A 20,492-nucleotide genomic window follows, 5' to 3' on the forward strand; every position below is an offset into this window, starting at 1 on the left:
TCACGTCTCTGAGCTCTCAGCCTCCAGCACTGATTGCACTGGCAGGTAACCTCTCTGCGGGTGCTTGGTGAAGTACTGCTTTGACCTGAACTTGTTCTTCAGAGTCTTGGCAAAGTCCCTCATCTTCTCTCCCGAGGTTGTCTGGAGTGTGATTTATGAGTCAAGAGGGTTGGGGGGGTGGGGGATTGGGTAGAGGAAGGGGTGAGACAGGGCGGCAGTGGTGGTGGGGGAGGAGGCAGCGGGAGTGAATGAGTGGAAGACAAATTACACAGTTTAGGAGTTCTTGGAAATGTTGCCGTCTCCAAAATGACCTCATGCGAAATCTGTCCACTCTGTCTCATGGCTAGTTCATCTTTTACTTTACTTATTCTTCCATCTGCTTTCTCATTCAACTCCCGCTGCTTCCTCGCTCTATGTTCTTTCAAAATCTGGCTCCCTGGCTTCTGCTCGCTCTGTGATAGCAGCTGAAATCTAGGGCCACTGTGAAAACTGAATCTGAAAAAAAATAAAAAAGAAAGAAATTGTGCAGCTCGGAACTGAATAGACATTAAATCTGGCACCGTCTCAGTGCATTCAAGCACTGCCGTGCAAGAGCTTCCGCTACAGAATTAACTTGACTTCAGAGTCTGTGCGATTGCTTAAGACTCTGGTTTTATTGGGGTTTATTCAGTTTGGCAACGTGTGCTCCAAATAGCACGTAGTCTGTGAGGTACGTGCGCCAAAAAAGGATGATAGTGCTGAGCGGCATTCAAGCTACGCATGAGGCAGACACTTACAGATAATGTAGATTTTACAGTGGAGTAATCTACGTCTGGAGGCAGGAGATAATTGTGTATTTCTTTCATATGACTGAGTTTTATTTGTCCCTGATGCCTTGATGTTGTCTTCAATTACAGTAAAGCATGACTTAATGTTTGTCTTACTGGGGTGTAGTACTCCATGATAGGGTAGTGCAGCTTCTTTCCCTTGGTAGTGCGGCCAGTTAGGAAACACGTCTGGCAGATGTCCACATTGAACTGCTTCAAGCTGCGATACCTGTCAAGATCAATACAAGACAGAGGCTGAACTGATGTTTTCGAGAGAACAGACAAAGCAGGAGTGTGTGTGTGTGTGTGTACAGGATAAAAGGTTAGTGGATGCCTGTGTACTGAATTTATTTGTATGCTTGTTGTCTATTCTATATCCAGCCAATGTGTTCTTAGTTCCAGAACCTCAACACAAAGATGTGGTGGAGTTATTCATGTATAAAGCAGAAAACACCAGGTGCCACTATTAGAGTAAAAAAAAATTCTCTACCTCTTAGTTTCAGAATCACCTAAAGTAACACTCTTACGCTTGTAAGTCACAAGCTGTAATTATGGTACAAAATGCTACACATTTTCACTGAAGAAACACATTTCACATGCTGTTTTATTGAAGTGTTTTTTACAGTTTTATTTTTAACTTCTTGTTTGTATATAAGACGTTAACCCGATAACACCAAGCGTATCGCCCGCGGCACATTTTGCGTTACTGTGATTACGCGATGGTTTGCGCTGTAGGAAAAACAATCCAACTGTTTCTGAAAGCTGAGAAGTTCCAATTCAAACCCAATATGCTGTGATTACGGTAATTTCATTACTGGTGGAGAAACGGTGCAGAGAGCAGCGAAGTGAGGTCTGGTGATGCATTTGACACCGAGGGAGCAGCTGAAAGAGCTTCGCCTGAAAATGTTAGAAATGTTAATCTTCTTCTGTATTCTTCTGTCAGAGTTCCCAAAGAAAACCAACAAAACCACTGGAACATACACACTCCCTCTGGGATTCCTGAAGATTTATTTTTATGTTACAATCCATCCCTTTATTCATCTTTGCACATGCAACCCAAACACACCAACCTGAAGCCTTTGATGGGACACTGTTTACAGACGTAGCATTTGGCTTGGTGTTTGGTTGACTCTGCTGCAGCCACACGGTGGAGGACAGGCAGCCAAACCATCGACTGTGGCTCAAGGCTCATCCACTCCAAGAAATGAGACACCTCAATGGCAGGTTTTCCTGGGGCCTGGAAAGAGAAAGATGGGAGAGTGGAAAGAGGAGCAGGAGGCTGTAAACAACCCAAATATAGACCAACAGCAGGCAAGGTACACGGTGTAATAAGAGAAGGTGTGCTTCCTTTCCAACGGTGGTCCTGGGGTGAGCTTTTGTAGAGAAATGCAATCAAAGAGAATACAAATGATGGGAGAGGGACACAGAGGTGAGAGAATAGAAGAGAAGAGAAGAGAAGAGAAGAGAAGAGAAGAGAAGACAAGACTTTTCCATATGAAATTATACCAGACTCAGCTACACCATACTGGACGTGAATGGACTGGACTTGAATAGACCGCATTATGCAGTTGTTGAGAATTCCAGAAAGTGGGCTAAAAAGGAAGTCAACCTAATAAAAGAATGACTCGCCAAGTGCTGACAATCCGTGATGTGCTAAATTCTCATTAAGTCTGCATCAGAGATGCATTAAGAGGTTGATTTCCCTGGGGCTTCCTCCGCTGTTCAAGCTGAGTAGCATAATAAATGTGAGGTGTGCGTGTATGTGTGTGTATGTGTATTTATATCTGTGCGGGGTCCAAAAAAAACAAACCCTACCCTTGTGAGGACATTTTGACCATTTTGTCTGGGCCACACAACTTTAAATGCACATAGGCACAAAGTTGTGATGGTTAAGGTTAGGGTAAGGGGCTAGGGAACACATTATGTTTATGATGTGTCCTCACTAAGATACAAATGTGTGTGTGTGTGTTTGTGTATGGAGATGTAAAGTGTCCTGGGGATGAAGGAGCTCTTCACTGGTGCCAGAGTAGCCGGCTTTACTCCATATGGGAGGTCAACTAGCAGCCCCTTGCATAGCAAACACCTGGCTTTGGCTCTGACTATCACATAGATGCATAACACAGCAACACGCTGAGCAGCTGGCAATGTTTTGGACATCATTAGGAGACGGTCATATAGTCTTTCAGCTCTAAATATTCACCAGACGCGATATTTGTGAGTCACTTTTCACAAAAGTAGTGCAGACCGATTTGCCAGAGGTCAAGTTATTCTGCCATTTCATAACAATAACCACTTTGCATACCACAAGCAAAATGATATCACTCTGTTTTCACCTGTTTTTCTAATCAACCTCAAGTCAATTTCATCTTCTTTCTTCCCCCGCAGACGCGGAGCTGCAGCAAGCGTTGTACCAACACCGCTTAAGACTGTCATAACTCACTTCAAAGCCAAGTCAGCCACCATATTCACATCACATTGATATTTCAATTACTTCTAAAAGCCCCAACATGGAGCAAACCCGTGAAGAGATTTTAATCAGCCGTAGCAGCTACAGTGAGCATGGACCAGAATTAAGTGGCTATAATTATGATCTACCTTGAAAATAAGGGAATTAGGACACACGCCACCTTATAAAAAAAGAAAAAAAAATCTACCACATGTTCCTAACAACTGAGTAATTATCTGGTGTTAAATATCATATGGTAAAGTTCATGCAACCTGCACTGAAGACGTTCACTGAAGACCCATTTAGAGGAAGCAAAAGAGGGAAAGACTACGGAGGGTAATTAATGCCTAGAACATGTCTGCTCATTAGCTGTTACACTGCGTGTGCTACAGGATTACGTGACCTCGCTTCATCAAATATATTGCATAAGCTATTCCAGTAGATCATATTTAATGCACAACTCTCCCAATTAAACTGCACCTATGGTCCATGTATAGGAAGTGACATCATGCATTACCAACCACTAAGTGTGTTTTATGTGCATTTAAAGCAGCGGAATGTAATATTCATGAGATGTAATGTTTGCAAGGCAACATGCTGGATGTGTGTGTGGTGCAGTCGAGGCTTCCTTAGGTGGAATAATTATAACTTCTTCATTTCCTGACATGGTGCATTTATCTTCTCCCTCTGCTGAAAGAATCCAACCCTGCTGACTTGGATTTTTGATGGGTGAGTGTCTGAAGGCCATTTATTTTTCAAGTTTGAGTCTTTTAAAATTCTGTTTCTGTATTTGTAATACTGTCTTGGCACAGAAGACGTCTGATCTTCCTGGGGTCACTTGGTATTTTCCTGCATTTTAGAATAGCAAGTTTGAGACGCAGTGAGAGAAAAGAGGTTTTTAGATTTCTGCACGCTACTATAGATCAGTATGTTGTAAACGCGTAGTTGACTGTTGTTGCTCAATGCTCAATCGTGGTCAGTCTAGTGTTCTAGTCAAAAAGGGAGTTAATCAGGTCAAATGGGGGTAAGGTGAACTCACAGCATCCATCCATCCATCCATCTCTACCGCTTTATCATCCACATGAGGGTCAAATCTCAGCTGACATACGCCAGTCCATCACAGAGCCACAACAACCATTCACTCTCACACTCACATCAATTTAGAGTGTCCAATTTACCTAATCCCCATATTGCATGGTTTTGGACTGCAGGAGGAGAAACCCCCCACACACATGGGGAGAACATGCAAACACCATGCAGTTCCTTGTGTGGCCTGGACTCACAGCATATTCCTGACAAATGATTTATCCTATGTGTGCACGTGTGTGTAACAAAGTCTGCGAGCACCATTGCAAGTCTGTGAGTGTGTTTTCGTGTATTCGCGTGACTCTGTCCTCACCATGCGGAAGCAGCTACGGACGCTCGGCTCCACGTTGCTGCCCCCGAACGCGGCAACTTCTCCCAGCTGGCGGGGGATCTGGATGGCTTCATGCAGCAGCAGGCTGAGGTGACGCTGGTCCGTCACACCTCCAGGTCCAGACACCTGATGGAATAGGTCTGCAAAAAATTTGCAGTTTGCATGAGTTATGCATTGACTAATGTGATTATACAAACTAATTGTGTACTACATGTTTATGTAAGTATGTTATGCTTGTGTCATGTTTGCATTTACATCTACATTCATATGTGCAGAGCTTTTATGAGTTGGGCTTTTAATATTTATAAACATCATTAAAGCTGCAAAATTAGGGAAGAGATTAGGGCCACATGTAATGAAAAAAGAAAAAAAGCCCATGAATTCTGAGATTAAAGTCATCATTTTAATATTAAAGTCAGAATTCTGAGATTAAAGTCAGAATTCTGAGATTAAAGTCAGGATTCTGAGATTAAAGTCAGGATTCTGAGATTAAAGAAAAAGTCATAATTCTGAGATTAAAGACAGGATTCTGAGATTAAAGAAAAAGTCATAATTCTGAGATTCAAGACAGAATTCTGAGATTAAAGAAAAAGTTTAAATTCAAAATTCTGACTATAATCTCTTTTCTGACTTTTTCTTTTTTTGAAATGTGGCCCTAATATTCTTCCGTAAATTTGGTCTGTTACCTCATCTGAAAATGGGCTCTGTCAAGCACTACTATCAAACCTGCCTGTGTTTGTGTGTATACAGTGGCAAAGGGGGCATCACACTGCTGAACTTCTTCGTCTTTGTAGCTGAAACGCTTTATTAACACGATGTTGCTGTTGCCTCCATGTGTCTTGACATAAAAAAAATCCAGTGCGCAGCATGGAAATGTCACTGTGTGACACGAGAGCCAAACACCACTATACTGAGAAACACACAGAGATTCATGTGGAACTGAAAGGCTTAATCAGCATTGTCTCAACTCTTTTGTTTGTGTTATAGCTCCACACGATAGTTTTATCAATTAAGAGGTTCTGCAAAAATAATCTGCCAACATTCAAATTAATACTATTTGTTGAGTTTGTCAGTGCCGTATTAAAGGTCTCGCTGCTTCGCTTTGAAATGAAAGAGCTGTAAAAGTGATGTCTTGTCAGGTTCTGAATGAGGCTTTTTTTTTTTTCTTTTTCTTTCCTCTGAGCTCGCAGCAACGCCGCCTGTCACAGAAGAAGATGAATTCTGACAAGCGTGTGAGGGTGCTGCACAACGCCAAGCCCCCTTCTCTGTGTACTTATTCAGCCCTACAGGGACAACACTTGGCTTTAACACCCACATGTTAAACATCCTCCTCGACTGCATATAGTCCTCATTAACGGAGCTGTATAAGATTTGAAAATGTCCACATTTAAATGTTGAGCTGTTTGCTGGTGATGTTTTATAGAGACGCAGTATGACACATGCAGTACTGCGTAAAATGTATTCTTGGACTTGACTGCGTACGCCACAAACTTTCTGAACAGCCCTTACTGACATCATAATATCCAATACATGTGCTTTACATTACATTACATTACATGTCATTTAGCAGACGCTTTTATCCAAAGCGACTTACAAAAGTGCATTTAAACATTTAAACATTAGCCTTTAGACTTAACTAAATTAAAGTTGCTGACATTTACGAGCAATAGCTCAGTGTTTACCATGATCGTCATCATAGTTTGGCCTATTGGCATTGTCCCTTACCTTGTAGCTTTCACATTACATATGCAACATAAAGGAGTTTGACCGGTGGACTAGCAGTATGACTTCAGGGCTCAGTTTTCATGATTCTGAACAGTTTACTTTGCTTGATAATTCACCACAGCTTCATAAAACTTTATGTTTATCCATTAAAACTAAGGACAGCAACTAAAACAATGACATTCTCTGCAACTGCATGGATTTTTTTTTTGTTTATCTTCAATTTATGTATAATTAACTGATTTTTACATGATGAAAAATGATCATGAACCACTGACAGTAATTCAGTAAGCTGCCTGTTACATGTACACATTACTGTTAACAAAATGGTTTTGATACTTGTATCGAAAAGTGCCAAATCACTTATTTTATGTTTATTATATGTTAATTACTTAACTAATGAAAACGTATTAATGTCAAGCTTCTTTTCTGAATCACAGCCAAAGGCTGGTGTCGATGAAATAAACACCCACCATCTTTGTCTCAACTTTATATTTATAACACTGCAGTGGAGTTTTGAGCTGGCAAAAATGGTACAATTTAGAGAAGTGACAGACTTCTGAGGGCACCACATGTCTACCTGGACCCAGATAAAAGGGGGAATGACTCACAATCATTCAATTCATGGCAAATCTGTTATCTCTCAGTCTTGAAAAGCTGACACAGATGGCGTGCCAAGAATGAGAAATCCTGGCACGAGTCCGCCACTGTTCTCTCGGATCCTGTAATGGCTGAGCTGTTCAAGGTCCAAATATTGGCAGCTCGAAAAGCTCCCTCACATTTCACCATTATGTACTGGAGCATTTTTAGCCTGGAAACCAAACCAAGTTCACGTTTGTTCACTGTTGCAGCTGCAATCTGTCCCCCATCCCTTTCCCAGCCTCACCAATTTCCATCTTTTGTGAAAGAGTTCATCTACAGTGGGGTGGGTTTAAAACGCTGATTGACAGAGGTCTATTTGAAGCATTTTCATTAACAACCAACATGCCACAGATATGTGGCATCTTGTAAAAAACTGGACGGTATATTTATCTGTAACAGAAGAACAAACAACTGTTGTATTTTTTTTCCTGCTGTCCTGTGCAACACCGCGTGTCTTTTCCTCACTCTGACTGGTTGCAAGTCTCCTCTGCGACCACTGATAACCGGGTTTTTGAATGCCAAATGATCGGTCTGTCAGCGCATGGCTAAGATAACTCGTAAACTGGAATTACAGTAGCACAGTAAAGACCTGTACCAGACTGAAGAGGTGCACGGCACAATATACAATCAACAAAGAAGAAAGCATTTTTGCTGTTTGACCTGTGAAGAAAAATGACAGTCAGAGCCGTATAGAGGGAGATTGTTCATAAATGGTGCTTTTGGCAAGCAATGCTTTTAATGCCCCTGGTGTACTTTGTAGAAGCAAAGAAAGCTTTCTCTATTATGGCAGCAGATTCATTTCCTCCATTAGAGTAAGTGGATGTCTTTATGTAACACTGGCAATCACTACTATTTTGTTTTGGCTCATTGTTTGCCGTTGAGGAGATGCATTAGGCACACGGGCACACGTCAGACTCACATTTGTACTTCTCCTGGACGTCTGCGTTGCACAAGCTCACCAATCCCATCTTGAAGCTGAGTACTCTCATTTTGCCATTGCGAGCACTGGAAGAAGAGAGAGAGACACAGATAAAAAAAAAGGCTTAACTGTTCAAGAATCGTGTGTGTGTGGCGTGATGGTAACATCTCTTCATACACTGGATAAGCTCTGCTGAAAGGGACAGAGAGTGGAGAAATTACACGGGTCAAAATAGGATGCGCAACAGTGTGAAATTGTATTACAGCACGTCCAGAGTAACTAAAGCCAGTACAGGGACATGATGAAGTGTATACCCTGAAGAGCAATTATACGCTCACCTACACCTCAATGCCACAGTGTTACTTACAGACAAATAGTTTACAAATAGAACTAAATATGAATTCAAGTCAAACTGTCCAGGGTGTACCCCGCCGATCGCCCTATGTCGGCTGAGATTGGGCACGGCTCCCCCCTGCGACATGTGGAGGATAAAGCGGTAGAAGACGGATGGATGAATTCCTCACACTCTCTCAAAGGGAATAACACGTTTGATCACAGGTCAATGGGAGAGCAGTGAGATTGTGGATTTAGGGTTGGTGTGAGTGGGGAAGCAAATGTTCAGAGACTGTACTGGAAAGGCAAACACACCATGAACTGTTCCCCCGTCAAGATTTCATTGCTCTGCTGCCAGAATAACCAGCACACATTAGGTTCTAGCCCTGGGAGAGGGCGAGGGGCACAGGTGTACTTAACATCGGAATCATCAAAGTGAGAAATGAAGAGCATCGCCGCCATCGTCAGAGCTCGAGTACATGGGGAGAAGAGGCTGTCAGCACATCTGACAGGCACGTTTGCTGTGCACCGCATGTGCCATATTTAATATACACCCTGGCGCTGCTCCAGTGCAGACACGTCACTCCTGCACACCATGCTCGAGCAACGTAACGACCGTCTTTAAGTATTAAACAAAATGGACACACAGAATATGAGCACCTCATTGAGATTCACTACGGCTATTAATTGGAAAACAAAAAGCAATTACTGGAATTCATGCAGAGGGTAAAGTCTCTGTAAAGAAGTTAGGAGCCACTGACCAAATAACTACACCAGAAGGGTTACTCTTGTATGTTTTTTTTGTTTTGTGCTCGGTGTTTCTTTGGCTGAAATAGCTAAAAGTGTCAATCAGCACCACAGATGGAATGAAAAATGGTTTTACTCCACTGTGGTTTGGAGAGGATGATTGGCCCTAAAGAGGGCTTTAGCCATGCTGTGGCTTTCAACAAGCCACTGTACAGTTATTAGGATAAAAATGTGTACGAACTGGCTGGTTTACGGGAGTATAAGAAGAAAAATAATTAATTCTGCTTCATATGTATACTGTATGTATGTATATATGTGTATATATATATATATATATATATATATATATACATATATATATATATGTATATATATATACATATATATACACATATATGTATATATGTACATATATATATACATATATATGTATATGTACAGTATATGTATATAATTTACATTCATATCGGGTGTGTATTAACCAAATGTTTTTTTATAAACTCTGCCACAGGCTATGACAGCCCAGTGTAATGGAGAATAATCCTTTGCAGTGTTAGGACTGATACAGGCTTGTGTCATAATATATCACGGTCATTGTTGCTCCTGCATGACAAACCTATTACTGCCATTTAATGACACCCTTGACAGATTTAATGCTCATTAAGTATCAAATTGAAAAAAAAAGAAAAAAAGAACAAGAACGAGAATCCAACGGAGGGCAGATTTATAATGTCACCTTACATATAAAGTATTAAAAAAAACAAAGCAACGTGGTTAAGATTAATACAGAGGTGAAAGGGTTTATTAATATACTGTCTATTCACACCAAACAGTATCATTACATTCCAGCTTTTATCTAGAGTCAATTTCAACAACAATTATGTGTGTCTGGCTCCACCCATTAGGTGCTGGACTACTGTGGTAGTTACCCCACAACAGAAGGGAGCCAAAACATTGTCCTAGCCTGTGTCAGAGTTTCTAAAGAAAAAACTACATTTGGTTAATACATACACATGATATGGATATATGTTTTTTTATATATATGTATAAATATATATGTATATATGTGTATATATATATATATATATATACATATATATTTATATATGTATATGTATATATACATATACGTATATGAAGCAGAATTTTTCATCTTATGCTCCCAAAAACCAGCCAGTTTGAACACATTTTTATCGTAATAACTGTACAGTGGCTTGTTGAAAGCACACTGGATAGTACAGATCAGTCATTTTGGAATCCTTTACAAATATTAATCGAAATGCACATTGGGTAATGTGCCAAACTGAACCAAACTGCACTGCTTTGTGAAAATCAATGTGTGCATGTGTTGGATAAGTAATGCCTTCTTCTCAACCTTAACAGAAAAATTATCCAAATCCACAATAAAGCCATTTAGTGCTTAAACCCAGTGCTTAAAGTGTAAGCACTGGGTTCACAATGTACAGCTTTTCTTTTGTACTATTCCATAGACTTTCTTCCACATACATTGCAATTAATGTATAGGTAAATGCAAATGTGGACAACTTGGTTTTGGATTTGAGTGTCTTATGCTAGATGTGGCTAATGTGGCTTCAACGTGAAGTTGATAAGCCATTACAGATGGCAAATTTTCCATTTCATTAAACACACCTGGAGGTGTCTTTTTTTATTTGGAAAATCTGTCGCCTCTCCTCCTGCCACCCAAAAAAATACTTTTTTACAGCTTTATTTCAAAGATGAAAGACCCGCAGTTTGGATGAGTGCTTGTTATATTTGAAAGAATCATTACGCATGTTGGTCTGTTAAAAAAACATCACAGTGCAAGAAAGCTGCGACAAGACGAGGAGATTTTAACCCGTTTTCTAGAGACGTCTCACTCAGTTCACTCACCTGTCGTAGACGTTGAGCAGCCAGTTGAGACACATGTCGACGCAGAGTGGAATGTTGACCAGGATGGACCTCTCCTCCTCCAGCCTCTCGTACAGAGCCGTCAGCCCGTGAATCACCTCCACCACATCCATCACATGCTCCCCTTGCTGTAACTCCTGCTCCCGAAATATCTCCACCAGGCCGCTCAGCGCCACTAAATCCACTTAAGAGACACATCGAGAGACACCCAAGGACAATTAAGCTGTGCAGTTTGTTTTCATTATCATTTATTGTAGCTTTGTATATTTAGGTTTATGTGCATGAAATCTTTTTTATATTTGACATTTCTTTGAAAGGTAATGCGAGTGTGAATGTTTTGTCTTCGTATGACGCTGCTCAGACTTGGGATTGACATCCTCCCTCAGATCACAGCCAGATCACATCAATGCATCATGAACGTGTCCTTAGAACCAATCACATAATCCACATTCAGAGGTGGGTTTTTTCTTGGACACAATTGTCCTTTTTCCAGAGCTGCAGGACAGTTTAGAGACCGCCCACCTCCTCAGCTGACGTTGTCTGACTGGTGCTAGTTCCAGTTTTCTTTACCCTAATCAGTGCTCATGCATTAATTATTCACAGCCACCGCCGCAACATTAACACTGATCACCACATGATTTCGTATAACGGTTAACACTGAGAGTGGACACGTTTGTACAATCAGACGTCGTTAAGAACAGACATTTGCTCTTGCAAACAGTCGTGACATCAGTGTGTGTATGAATTAAGATCCATTCATAATGTGGTTTATAGGAGACACATCCAGGATGCATTTTAACGCCAGGTCTGACCAGGGTCTAAATTGGCCATATGATGAGCCTGGTTACTTACTCATTATCAGCTGGGATTGGTTCCAGTATAATGGATGGAAGGATGGAATATTCACTGACATCAATGCTCCCATGCAGGAGTCTAAACGCCTGTATTCCAACATACACGACTGCACATTCATTTCCTCAGTCATTAATTATCAAAACACACAGACGGACACAATAGAACCATCGTTCTCACCTGAGCAAATGAGCGCACGAGTGACAGAAGCGCTTATTCACCAATTTTTTTTTGCCCACTTAAGCCTTACCAGTCATTTTAAGTGCAGTGACACAAATTTGATTTCGCCCTTCTAAACTAATTTGATGGCCCATCCCTTGGAGTGGAGCTAAAAGGGTGTCCATTGATGCCAGGTATAATTGGATAGTAGGATGATGAGGTAGAACAGAGAGAAGAGATAACAGGAGGATTTTCAGCCTTGGGAGTAAATCACCTAAAAATGTATTTATGAAGGGGCTCTTACACAGCACTCCTCCATCATTCACAAAGAGTGCTTAAAGAAAGAGTGAGAACTCTGCAGTTATCAAGGCAGCCCGGCAATTAAACTCTGTAATGATATCAACTAGACCAGAGGAGGGTTAGATAAGAAAAATGTAAGAGGGGGAGTTTGTGAAAGAGGATTTTTTATTTTTTACAGTGGTCTGACTATGCTGAATTTTTATTACAGAAACCCGGGACAAGGAGGGGAGAGAAGGTGGGAGTAAAGCTGCAAGTGAAGGCAGAAAGAGTAGAACATGAATAAGTGGCAGCTGCAATTTGAGGTCAACATGAGTTACAGCACTGCAGGTGATGGAAAAATGGATGCGATTAAAAAGGTAGAAATCATGAAGGGGGCGGGGGATGTGGGGGGGATTGGCCAGGTGTGAGGCCGTGAATAACAGAGAGGAAAGCAGTGGACGAATAAGCAGGAATGACAAAGTGAGAATGTCTGGCCCTCATGGGATTGTCAGCTGCAGCCAAATGGTAAAAACAAATAGTCTTTTCTTTTGTAACTCAAATGGATAAATTAATTGCTCCAATTACCTCGCTTGCCAATTTTGCAGGCCATAATGGGAATGAAGAATAAATCCAGGGGCTGACTGGCTCTTTTGACTCTTCAGTATATCAATACTTCATATTTCTGCATTTAAAATGCAACAGAAATTGACAACGCAGACACCACATTTACAGAAAAATACGATGAATCCATTGACAAATGAATAAAGAAATGTTCCACGGCTAATTGTTGTGTCTCATTCCCAAAGAAGAGGCTGTCGTGGTGGATTACTGATTACTGTGCAAGATAACAGTGGATCACTTAACCAGCCAATTCCAGCCCTGCCGACAGAAAAATACCGTTGATGAAATACTGCACTTACATCTCAGAGCCTTCTGAACTCGCCGCAGCTTCATCGCTGTTCTATATGCCGAGAACTTGATGTTGTTCAAATCCGCTAATGGAGAGAGAGAGAGAGAGAAAGATAGAAAGCGATAAGGCTAAATGGAAAAAGGGAAAACAAACCCATCCTGCATCACACATCCTGCCATCAAAGAAACCGCCCGTTTATCACACCACTGCATAAGTCAATAATAAAGTACTGTACTGCTAATATCATCTGTTCATGTGTCATGATTTTTTTGTGTGTCTAGTGAAGCATGTGTACGTGGCAGTGTGTCGATCTCCCCTGCAAGGATTCCCTGTCAAATCAGATTAACAGTAAATCACATGATGTCATTTAATCTCAATTAATTAGTGGGTAAACAAAAAGCAATCACAGTGCTGGCAAATTAAGCCTCATAGGTTAACGACAGTAGTGACGTAGCCCCGAGGGTGTTTGAAATAGTCAATCAGCTGCATGACGGCGCCTTCAGTGGTGTCATGCTGTTAGTGCAGCACAGCGAGGGTCCGGGACTTCAAGGGTGCTTTAATTGTCTCCTCACTCACCCAGTGCTTGGTATAGTTCTGTCATCTTTGGATGGTCCCAGCACGTCGTCTGGGCCTGATGGCTGAGAGAAGACGAAGAGAAAGATGAAACAAAAGGCAATGGAGCACAAATGAGCCAAGAGAGCAGAGATGGGCAGGTGTGGCACATGGTAGAAAAAAATAAGAAAAGAAAAAACTGCAAGATCAGAGGGTAGTCAGTGAGAGGGAGTGGTGAAAAACGAAAGTCCACGATAGGGCAGCTATTGTTTACAAGAGATTCCAAGCCTGTAAAGTGCTGACATACATCAAACATGATAAAGGAGGCAGGTTCAAGCATTGATGTTAGGTCCCATTACTGCTGTGCTGGAGATACACTGCCAGTAACTTAAAAGGCAGAAATCCCAACACAAACCCAAACACACACACATCAAAACCCACACACTCACACTGCTATCACACTGCTATCACACTGCTAACTCTATGGGCACATTTAGAAAATGTGCCATGAGAAAAACAGATCCCATACAGAATGAAATGTGAAGCAAAATGAATTAGAAACCACAGAGCAGGAAGTCAGAACTCCAGAGCCTTTTAGGGCACCACTCATCCTTTTACCTTTGCAAGTGCACATTGATTGGTACCCAGTGGAGTGCTGCTCAGATACTACTCCCACTCCCGCTGGTACGGTAATATAACCCATAAAGAACTGACTAGCAGACTAAAACAAGAACCGGGACGTTCGTTTCCAGATGATTAAGAAAATAAATACTCTGTAGTCTGCCGAGAAACAAACTGCATACAAACAATTGCAGACATAAAAATACCATCATCTAAGCATAAACACACACACACACACACTCACACTCACACTCGCAGTGCACTGATAAAACCAACAGCGCTGTAAAGGTGAAATACTACTGATGACGTAAATAGATAAACAGATGAATGCTCAGGGTAACAGTGGCTCAATGGAGTCCTTGTATGAATCATTCATTATTTATCTCCTCTGTCTTGGGCAGCAGATGGATCTTTGAATATGTGAGTCAAGCTGTGTGCACAGCAAAGATGACTAGGGTTAATTTAACTTTGCTGAGCCTTAGTGCTCATACTGACTCACTTTTACACTTAAAAACTACTGTTTACAGGCCGTGAACGGTCAAGTCACAGGCTACCAGAATAATGACACAGGCAGCAAGATGAAAGCTCAACTCTGACATGTCATGGGATATTTATGAGGAATCTATGTTTTCCATTCAGTGAGAAATTGCATATATTCAGGTTGAACAAACAAATGTGACGCTGAGTCTCTATTTCAGTGTACTAGATGTATGAAGCATGACTCATAATACCAACAACGTTTTCTAAAGTGATGAAACTGCACCGTTTGACGCTGTTTTAAATCACTTTTCACACGGAGGTAGAAGCTGAAGGAATTAAAGATGCCAGACGGTGTAATACAGTCTGAATATTACATGTAGATCTTGTAGGGGGAATTCTGGTCTGACTTTATGCTCAGAAAACTATAACATAATCAATGTGCTTCGCAGACAGACAATGGTAATGCAAATGTCCACAGAAAAACGAAGCTTCTTAACCTGCAGTGGTAGAAGATATTGATCCCCGGCGTTGCACTTACTTGATGTAGTAGGGCACTTTGTTCGGTGAGATGGCACGTTCCCATGGTATCTGGACTGAACCTGCACAAACACGTGGAGGCAAAATCAATTTTCAGAACAAACATGTCATGCATGAAAAGCAAAAAGTGCACACTGTCCCTGATAGCATGTCAAGACACCGTGTCCTTTCAGATCGTCCCTAACAGGGGCCGCACAACAGGTGCAGTAAAGCCCGAAGGTGTTGGTTTGTTTGGCACGGTCCAACAGAATAAGGGGAGGAAAGGGAGTTGACAGGGTGACAAAAACAAACCACCATTCATTTCCTATGGCAGTCATTTGTGACCGAAAACACCAAAGGTGTGACTAAGTTGAATAAAGTGGTGATGAGCAATATTACTTGTTCAGGTGGTTTGTCTACAGGATATCATTTAGAGGAATACTTCACCTATTAGCATTTAGCTTTGTATTACTAGAATAGGGGTAGTATTTTTGAAAAATTGTGCTTCCCAACCTCAGTTTTCCCCTGAGTTGAGAAATATCTTCATTCTTTTCTTTGTTACGTGCCCACCAGTGACATTTGGTCCTTTGGTTAGCATAACTGTTAGCAAAGACGGCGGACACTGTTTACATTCTGGGAATGAGGTCCCGTCCTCCTACAAGTGGGTCTAAAAATTAGCGTTGCAGTTTCAAGCCTTGGAACAAGTGTCACTGGTGGGCACTTAACAAAAAAAAATGAAGATATTTCTCAACCTGAGGGGAAATGGAGGTTGGGAAGCACAATCTTTCAAAAATACTACCCCTATTCTAGTAATACAAAGCTAAATGCAAATCGGTGAAGTATGCCTTTAAGTCTTAAGGCAATACAATGAAAAACATGTTTTCTTTAACCTTTATTTAACCAGGTTAGTCCCATTAAATCCCAAATATTTAGGTTTTAGGGGAGTTGTAAGATTTGACTTAACACTGGGGGAAGGTTGACCTAAACCTCAAGTCTACAGGACTTTGGACTGTACAACAAAGGAGTACACAAAGAATCCATAAACACACACATGGAGGCGACACAAACCGAAAAGCTCAGTAACCACTGGTTATTTAGGAGTGTATGATATATTTTTTTAAACCAGAATATAAGCAGTAATCATAGTTGTCATAATAGATTTAAAGTGAACCAAAAGTCAATTTCGTGCATTCCACCTCCACCCACAAAAGCGCTACATGCTCTACAACAAATTTATCAAACAACACAAGAGGTTAATTGGACACTCTAAACTGACTGTAGGTGTGAGCGTGAGAGTGAATCGATGTTTGTCTCTGAGTGACCCAGTGATGGACTGGGACCTGTCCAGGGTAAATCGCGCCTTTCACTGTATATAAACTGGGATTGGCATCAGCGCCCCCTGCGACCCTCATGTGGAGGATAAAGTGGTAGAAGATGAGTGCGTGAGTGAACACGAGAGGTTAATTGGACACTCGTGTGAGAGTGAATAGTTTGTTTGTCTCTGTGTGGCCCTGTGATGGACTGGTGACCTGTCCAGGGTGGACCCTGCCATTCGCCCAATGTCAGCTGGGATTGGCACCAGCGGCCCTGTGACCCTCATGTGGAGGATAAAGTGGTAGAAGATGAATGAATGAATGAATGAATGAATGAATGAATGAATGGATGAATGGATGAATGAATCAATGATAAGAGACTAAAATACAGGCATGTTGAAGCATTAACAACTGCAGTCTACGTATACGTTCCTGCAGGGTGCAGTGGGCTGAACAGGCAGTGGATTTGTGCTTTATAAGCCCCAGTGTGGTATTTCTGAGCTGGCGTGACAGCAGTAAAACTGAACGGGGTTAGTGAGGACAGTGCAGATACAGTCTGCACCACACACCATTACTACTTCATCACTTTAAAGGATGCAAATCACACGTGTCAGCCCCCGCCCCCCCACTACCTGCACCAACTACCTCTCCGCAGCCTTTGAAGAACAGCAGGTAAAAGAAGAGACAGAATTCACAAATGTGCATCTCTGTTCAGATGAGAGCGATGGCTGTTGTGATGAGCATCACCTCTGAGGGAGACGGACGAACGACTGCTGCCAGCTCCACCTCTAACCAATATAAACACGCAAACATGTGCACAGGAAGTGTTTTATAGTCTCATTATGACAACAACTGTAATACATATAACCCTCTTCCCCGTCTCCGCAGATAATCCGATGGTGCCTTGGCACCACATTGCACAGACTGGTGCGACATGAGGCACAAACTTCAAATAGCAGAGGAGGAGTCTTACTGGAAAGGAAGTGCTGCGATCCGGGGCCAAAGTCTCGATGTGCATCCTGGAGCTGCTTCAGCCTCTCCTCTATGGACGCCTGAGGACACACACACACACACACACACACACACACACACACACACACACACACACACACACACACAGAGCTGAATCAAAGAGAATCATGCTGTTCATCCCTCTCCACCACAAATCCCCACAATGGGGATGCACACACAGAGACCACCTGCTTCTCCTCCATTAGTTAACTGCAGAATATAAATTATGTCTTTTTATTAATCTTGAAAGTCTTTGGAAGCCTTTGAAGAGCAACAGGTCGGGAAGGACGGGGGGCAGACAGCGATTGTGAAACCCTATATTTTGTGACAAACAACTGTTCCAGGTTAAAATGTGTGCACAAGAGAAGTGAAACAAGATGAAATGAGAGAGAGAGAGAGAGAGAGAGAGAGAGAAGAACAGGGGGGAGGTTATAAAGCATGTAGTGTTGACGAAATCAAGTTCCCCGTTGCCTTTGTACAAGCATTTCACATCAGTATTATTTCCCATCAAATGGGATTTAGTTGATCTAATCCTGGTTTATTTGACAAGTATTGGATTTGGCACATGAATCATTGTCAGCTGAACGTTTGAAACACATCCTCAAACAACTGGAGGCAAATCCACTCACACTGAGGTGGAGAGGCAGATAAAGAGAGTGAGAGAGTTGCGGGGGGAACTGATGAGGGGCCTGGAAACATCCAAAGACAAGCACAGGCAATGAGTCATAATGTGCAAAGTTAGATATATTATGTTTGCATTATTTATTTATTTTTATGTTTTTTCACTCCGTTCACTGCTCCCTCTCCAGAAAAATGAAACAATATAATCTGATGCATCGCTAAATTGGTTGTGTCTAATATAGAGCGTTTACAATCTGCTGTGCCGACTGCGCCGTGTGGTACAATCTATTTTTTTTGTGCTGCTGTAAGGAAGACAAATTACTAAAACATCCATGATCGACAAATGTAAGCAAATCAAATTTGGAGATACATTTTTCGCTGGAGTCGGAGCAGCCAAAAATCAACAGAGCCAACGACGGCGCCCGGGATTTAGCATTAATCATTTTAATTTAGCAAGAACCGGAGACACAGAGGAAGAAGAAGAAGATTTCTCCGCTCGGTTTGTTTTCACATCGATCGAGGAGCGACGCAGCTGAAATACGTGCACGGGGTTGTTTCTTTTTGAACCACTCCAAAACGATTTACACCACCTGCCGCTTAATTCATCGTTCTGCTCTGAGACCACTCCAAGATTTGGAAATATTATGTAGAGTAGTGTCTACGGATGCTAAAAGGCCTTTTTAACAGTGCTGAACATCGGGGGGGGCTTACAGACGCTGACATACTTTCTGAATTAAAGACCAGAGGACACGCCGGCGACTGAAGCACACAGTGCATGAAAGATTTAAAAGAAATGATCTTGTAAAAAGAACTTTTGCACTGAGGCGCTTTTTACCTAACACAAAGGGACACGAATAAGCAGCAAGACAAGTCATCATTTTTGATCTTTCTACACTTTCCGATCTTTCCGAAAAAGAATGTGTAATGAGTTCCAACAATCCTTTCCTATGATACACAGGATTGTGACGACGTTTTTAAAGCTCAGGCTCGAGAAAGTTATGATTTCATCAATCACTCTGACCCTTGTGGAAGAAATAAAACAATTGTGCATGAAAATGACAAATGTTTCTATTTATATGTGAGCTCAGTCCGTCCCACACAGACAAAAAAAGGCTGCACATGTGTTATTTCATTCAGCGATGGCTGCTTTTGAAGGATAAGGAGTACCATGCTGGCTTTGAGCAAAGAGCACTTCACCTTCTTCAGTTTGGTAAAAAAAAAAAATAATGGATCAGCACAGTTAGAAATGAACAAAAGAACAACACACACACAGCCTTTTAAACAAGCCACGTCTCAAGCCTGCATTACATACCGCTCTTAAACAGTATGTACTACATAAATAAATAATTATATACACTAGCCCGTTCAACAATACAGTCCTATTTCACCATTCTGCACAAACAGACAAGGGACGCCGCTATAGTGAGGCTTAGAAAATCCACTTAATCACCAAATCACTCTATTTGTTTGTTTTTTTTAATCCATTGCATTGTGAGCATCAACAGCACATTCAGAGAAAATACCCTATTTAGTGTGCATGATAGTCGGTTTGAATCATATTTTATTTTGTTCGTATTATTCAATTGGCAGGGGGGAGATTTATCTCAACAGTTGCTGAGAGAAATCCCTCAATATTCTATATGTCTATGTGAATCTCATGATGGTGATGACGACGGAAAAGTGAGAAAAACACCAAATTCATCTCAAAATAGGAGACCACAAAATGTCTGTATCAAAAAAAGAGTCTGGACCAAAGTGGAGAAATGACAGCCCAAATCCTTCCATTAGCATTAGTGTCCACTTGGTGTGATTAGCAGCTACAAACAATCTAATAGGTTCCTCTCAGAAGACAAAGGCTTAACTTGAATGGATTGACCTTATTTGCTTCAGTCAAAGAGGAGAGAGAGGGCACAGAAAAAAACCCACTGGCTAACAAATCAAACGTGCAGTTATACTGTACTGATCTGTTTCCCGTTTGTTGTGCTCTGCTCCTGAACTCTTCCACTGTGGGACGCTTCGGGGACAAGAGGAAACATAAAAGCTGTGAAACGTCAGGGAGGGGGCGAGTTTGCTGAGTGAACCCTGCGAGCTAAATCTAAAGCCAACGAATCGCTGAACGGACATCAAAATCGTCACATTCACATCTGAGAGACGAGGAGCTAGAGTGGCAATTAAAACATCAGGACAAGATGCGAGGACAGAGTCACAGAGAGGTTATGGAACGGGAACAGGGTTGAG

General features: G+C 41.6%; 1 protein-coding gene across 1 annotated transcript in view; it reads right to left on the reverse strand.

Moving 5' to 3' along the window:
• The window catches only part of drp2 (dystrophin related protein 2), a 52,558-nt gene continuing 32,066 nt past the window's right edge, over nucleotides 1–20,492 (reverse strand). Inside the window, exons 7-16 of the mRNA XM_044041077.1 lie at nucleotides 17,596–17,674; nucleotides 15,332–15,392; nucleotides 13,717–13,778; nucleotides 13,151–13,225; nucleotides 10,923–11,124; nucleotides 7,953–8,038; nucleotides 4,652–4,809; nucleotides 1,877–2,043; nucleotides 924–1,035; nucleotides 1–141 (exon numbers count right to left, since the gene is read on the reverse strand). Of these exons, the coding sequence (XP_043897012.1) occupies nucleotides 1–141; nucleotides 924–1,035; nucleotides 1,877–2,043; nucleotides 4,652–4,809; nucleotides 7,953–8,038; nucleotides 10,923–11,124; nucleotides 13,151–13,225; nucleotides 13,717–13,778; nucleotides 15,332–15,392; nucleotides 17,596–17,674 (1,143 nt within the window). The remainder of the gene's footprint in view (nucleotides 142–923; nucleotides 1,036–1,876; nucleotides 2,044–4,651; nucleotides 4,810–7,952; nucleotides 8,039–10,922; nucleotides 11,125–13,150; nucleotides 13,226–13,716; nucleotides 13,779–15,331; nucleotides 15,393–17,595; nucleotides 17,675–20,492) is intronic.

The sequence above is a fragment of the Solea senegalensis genome, linkage group LG12, assembly GCF_019176455.1.
Source record: "Solea senegalensis isolate Sse05_10M linkage group LG12, IFAPA_SoseM_1, whole genome shotgun sequence".
Lineage (NCBI taxonomy): Eukaryota > Metazoa > Chordata > Actinopteri > Pleuronectiformes > Soleidae > Solea > Solea senegalensis.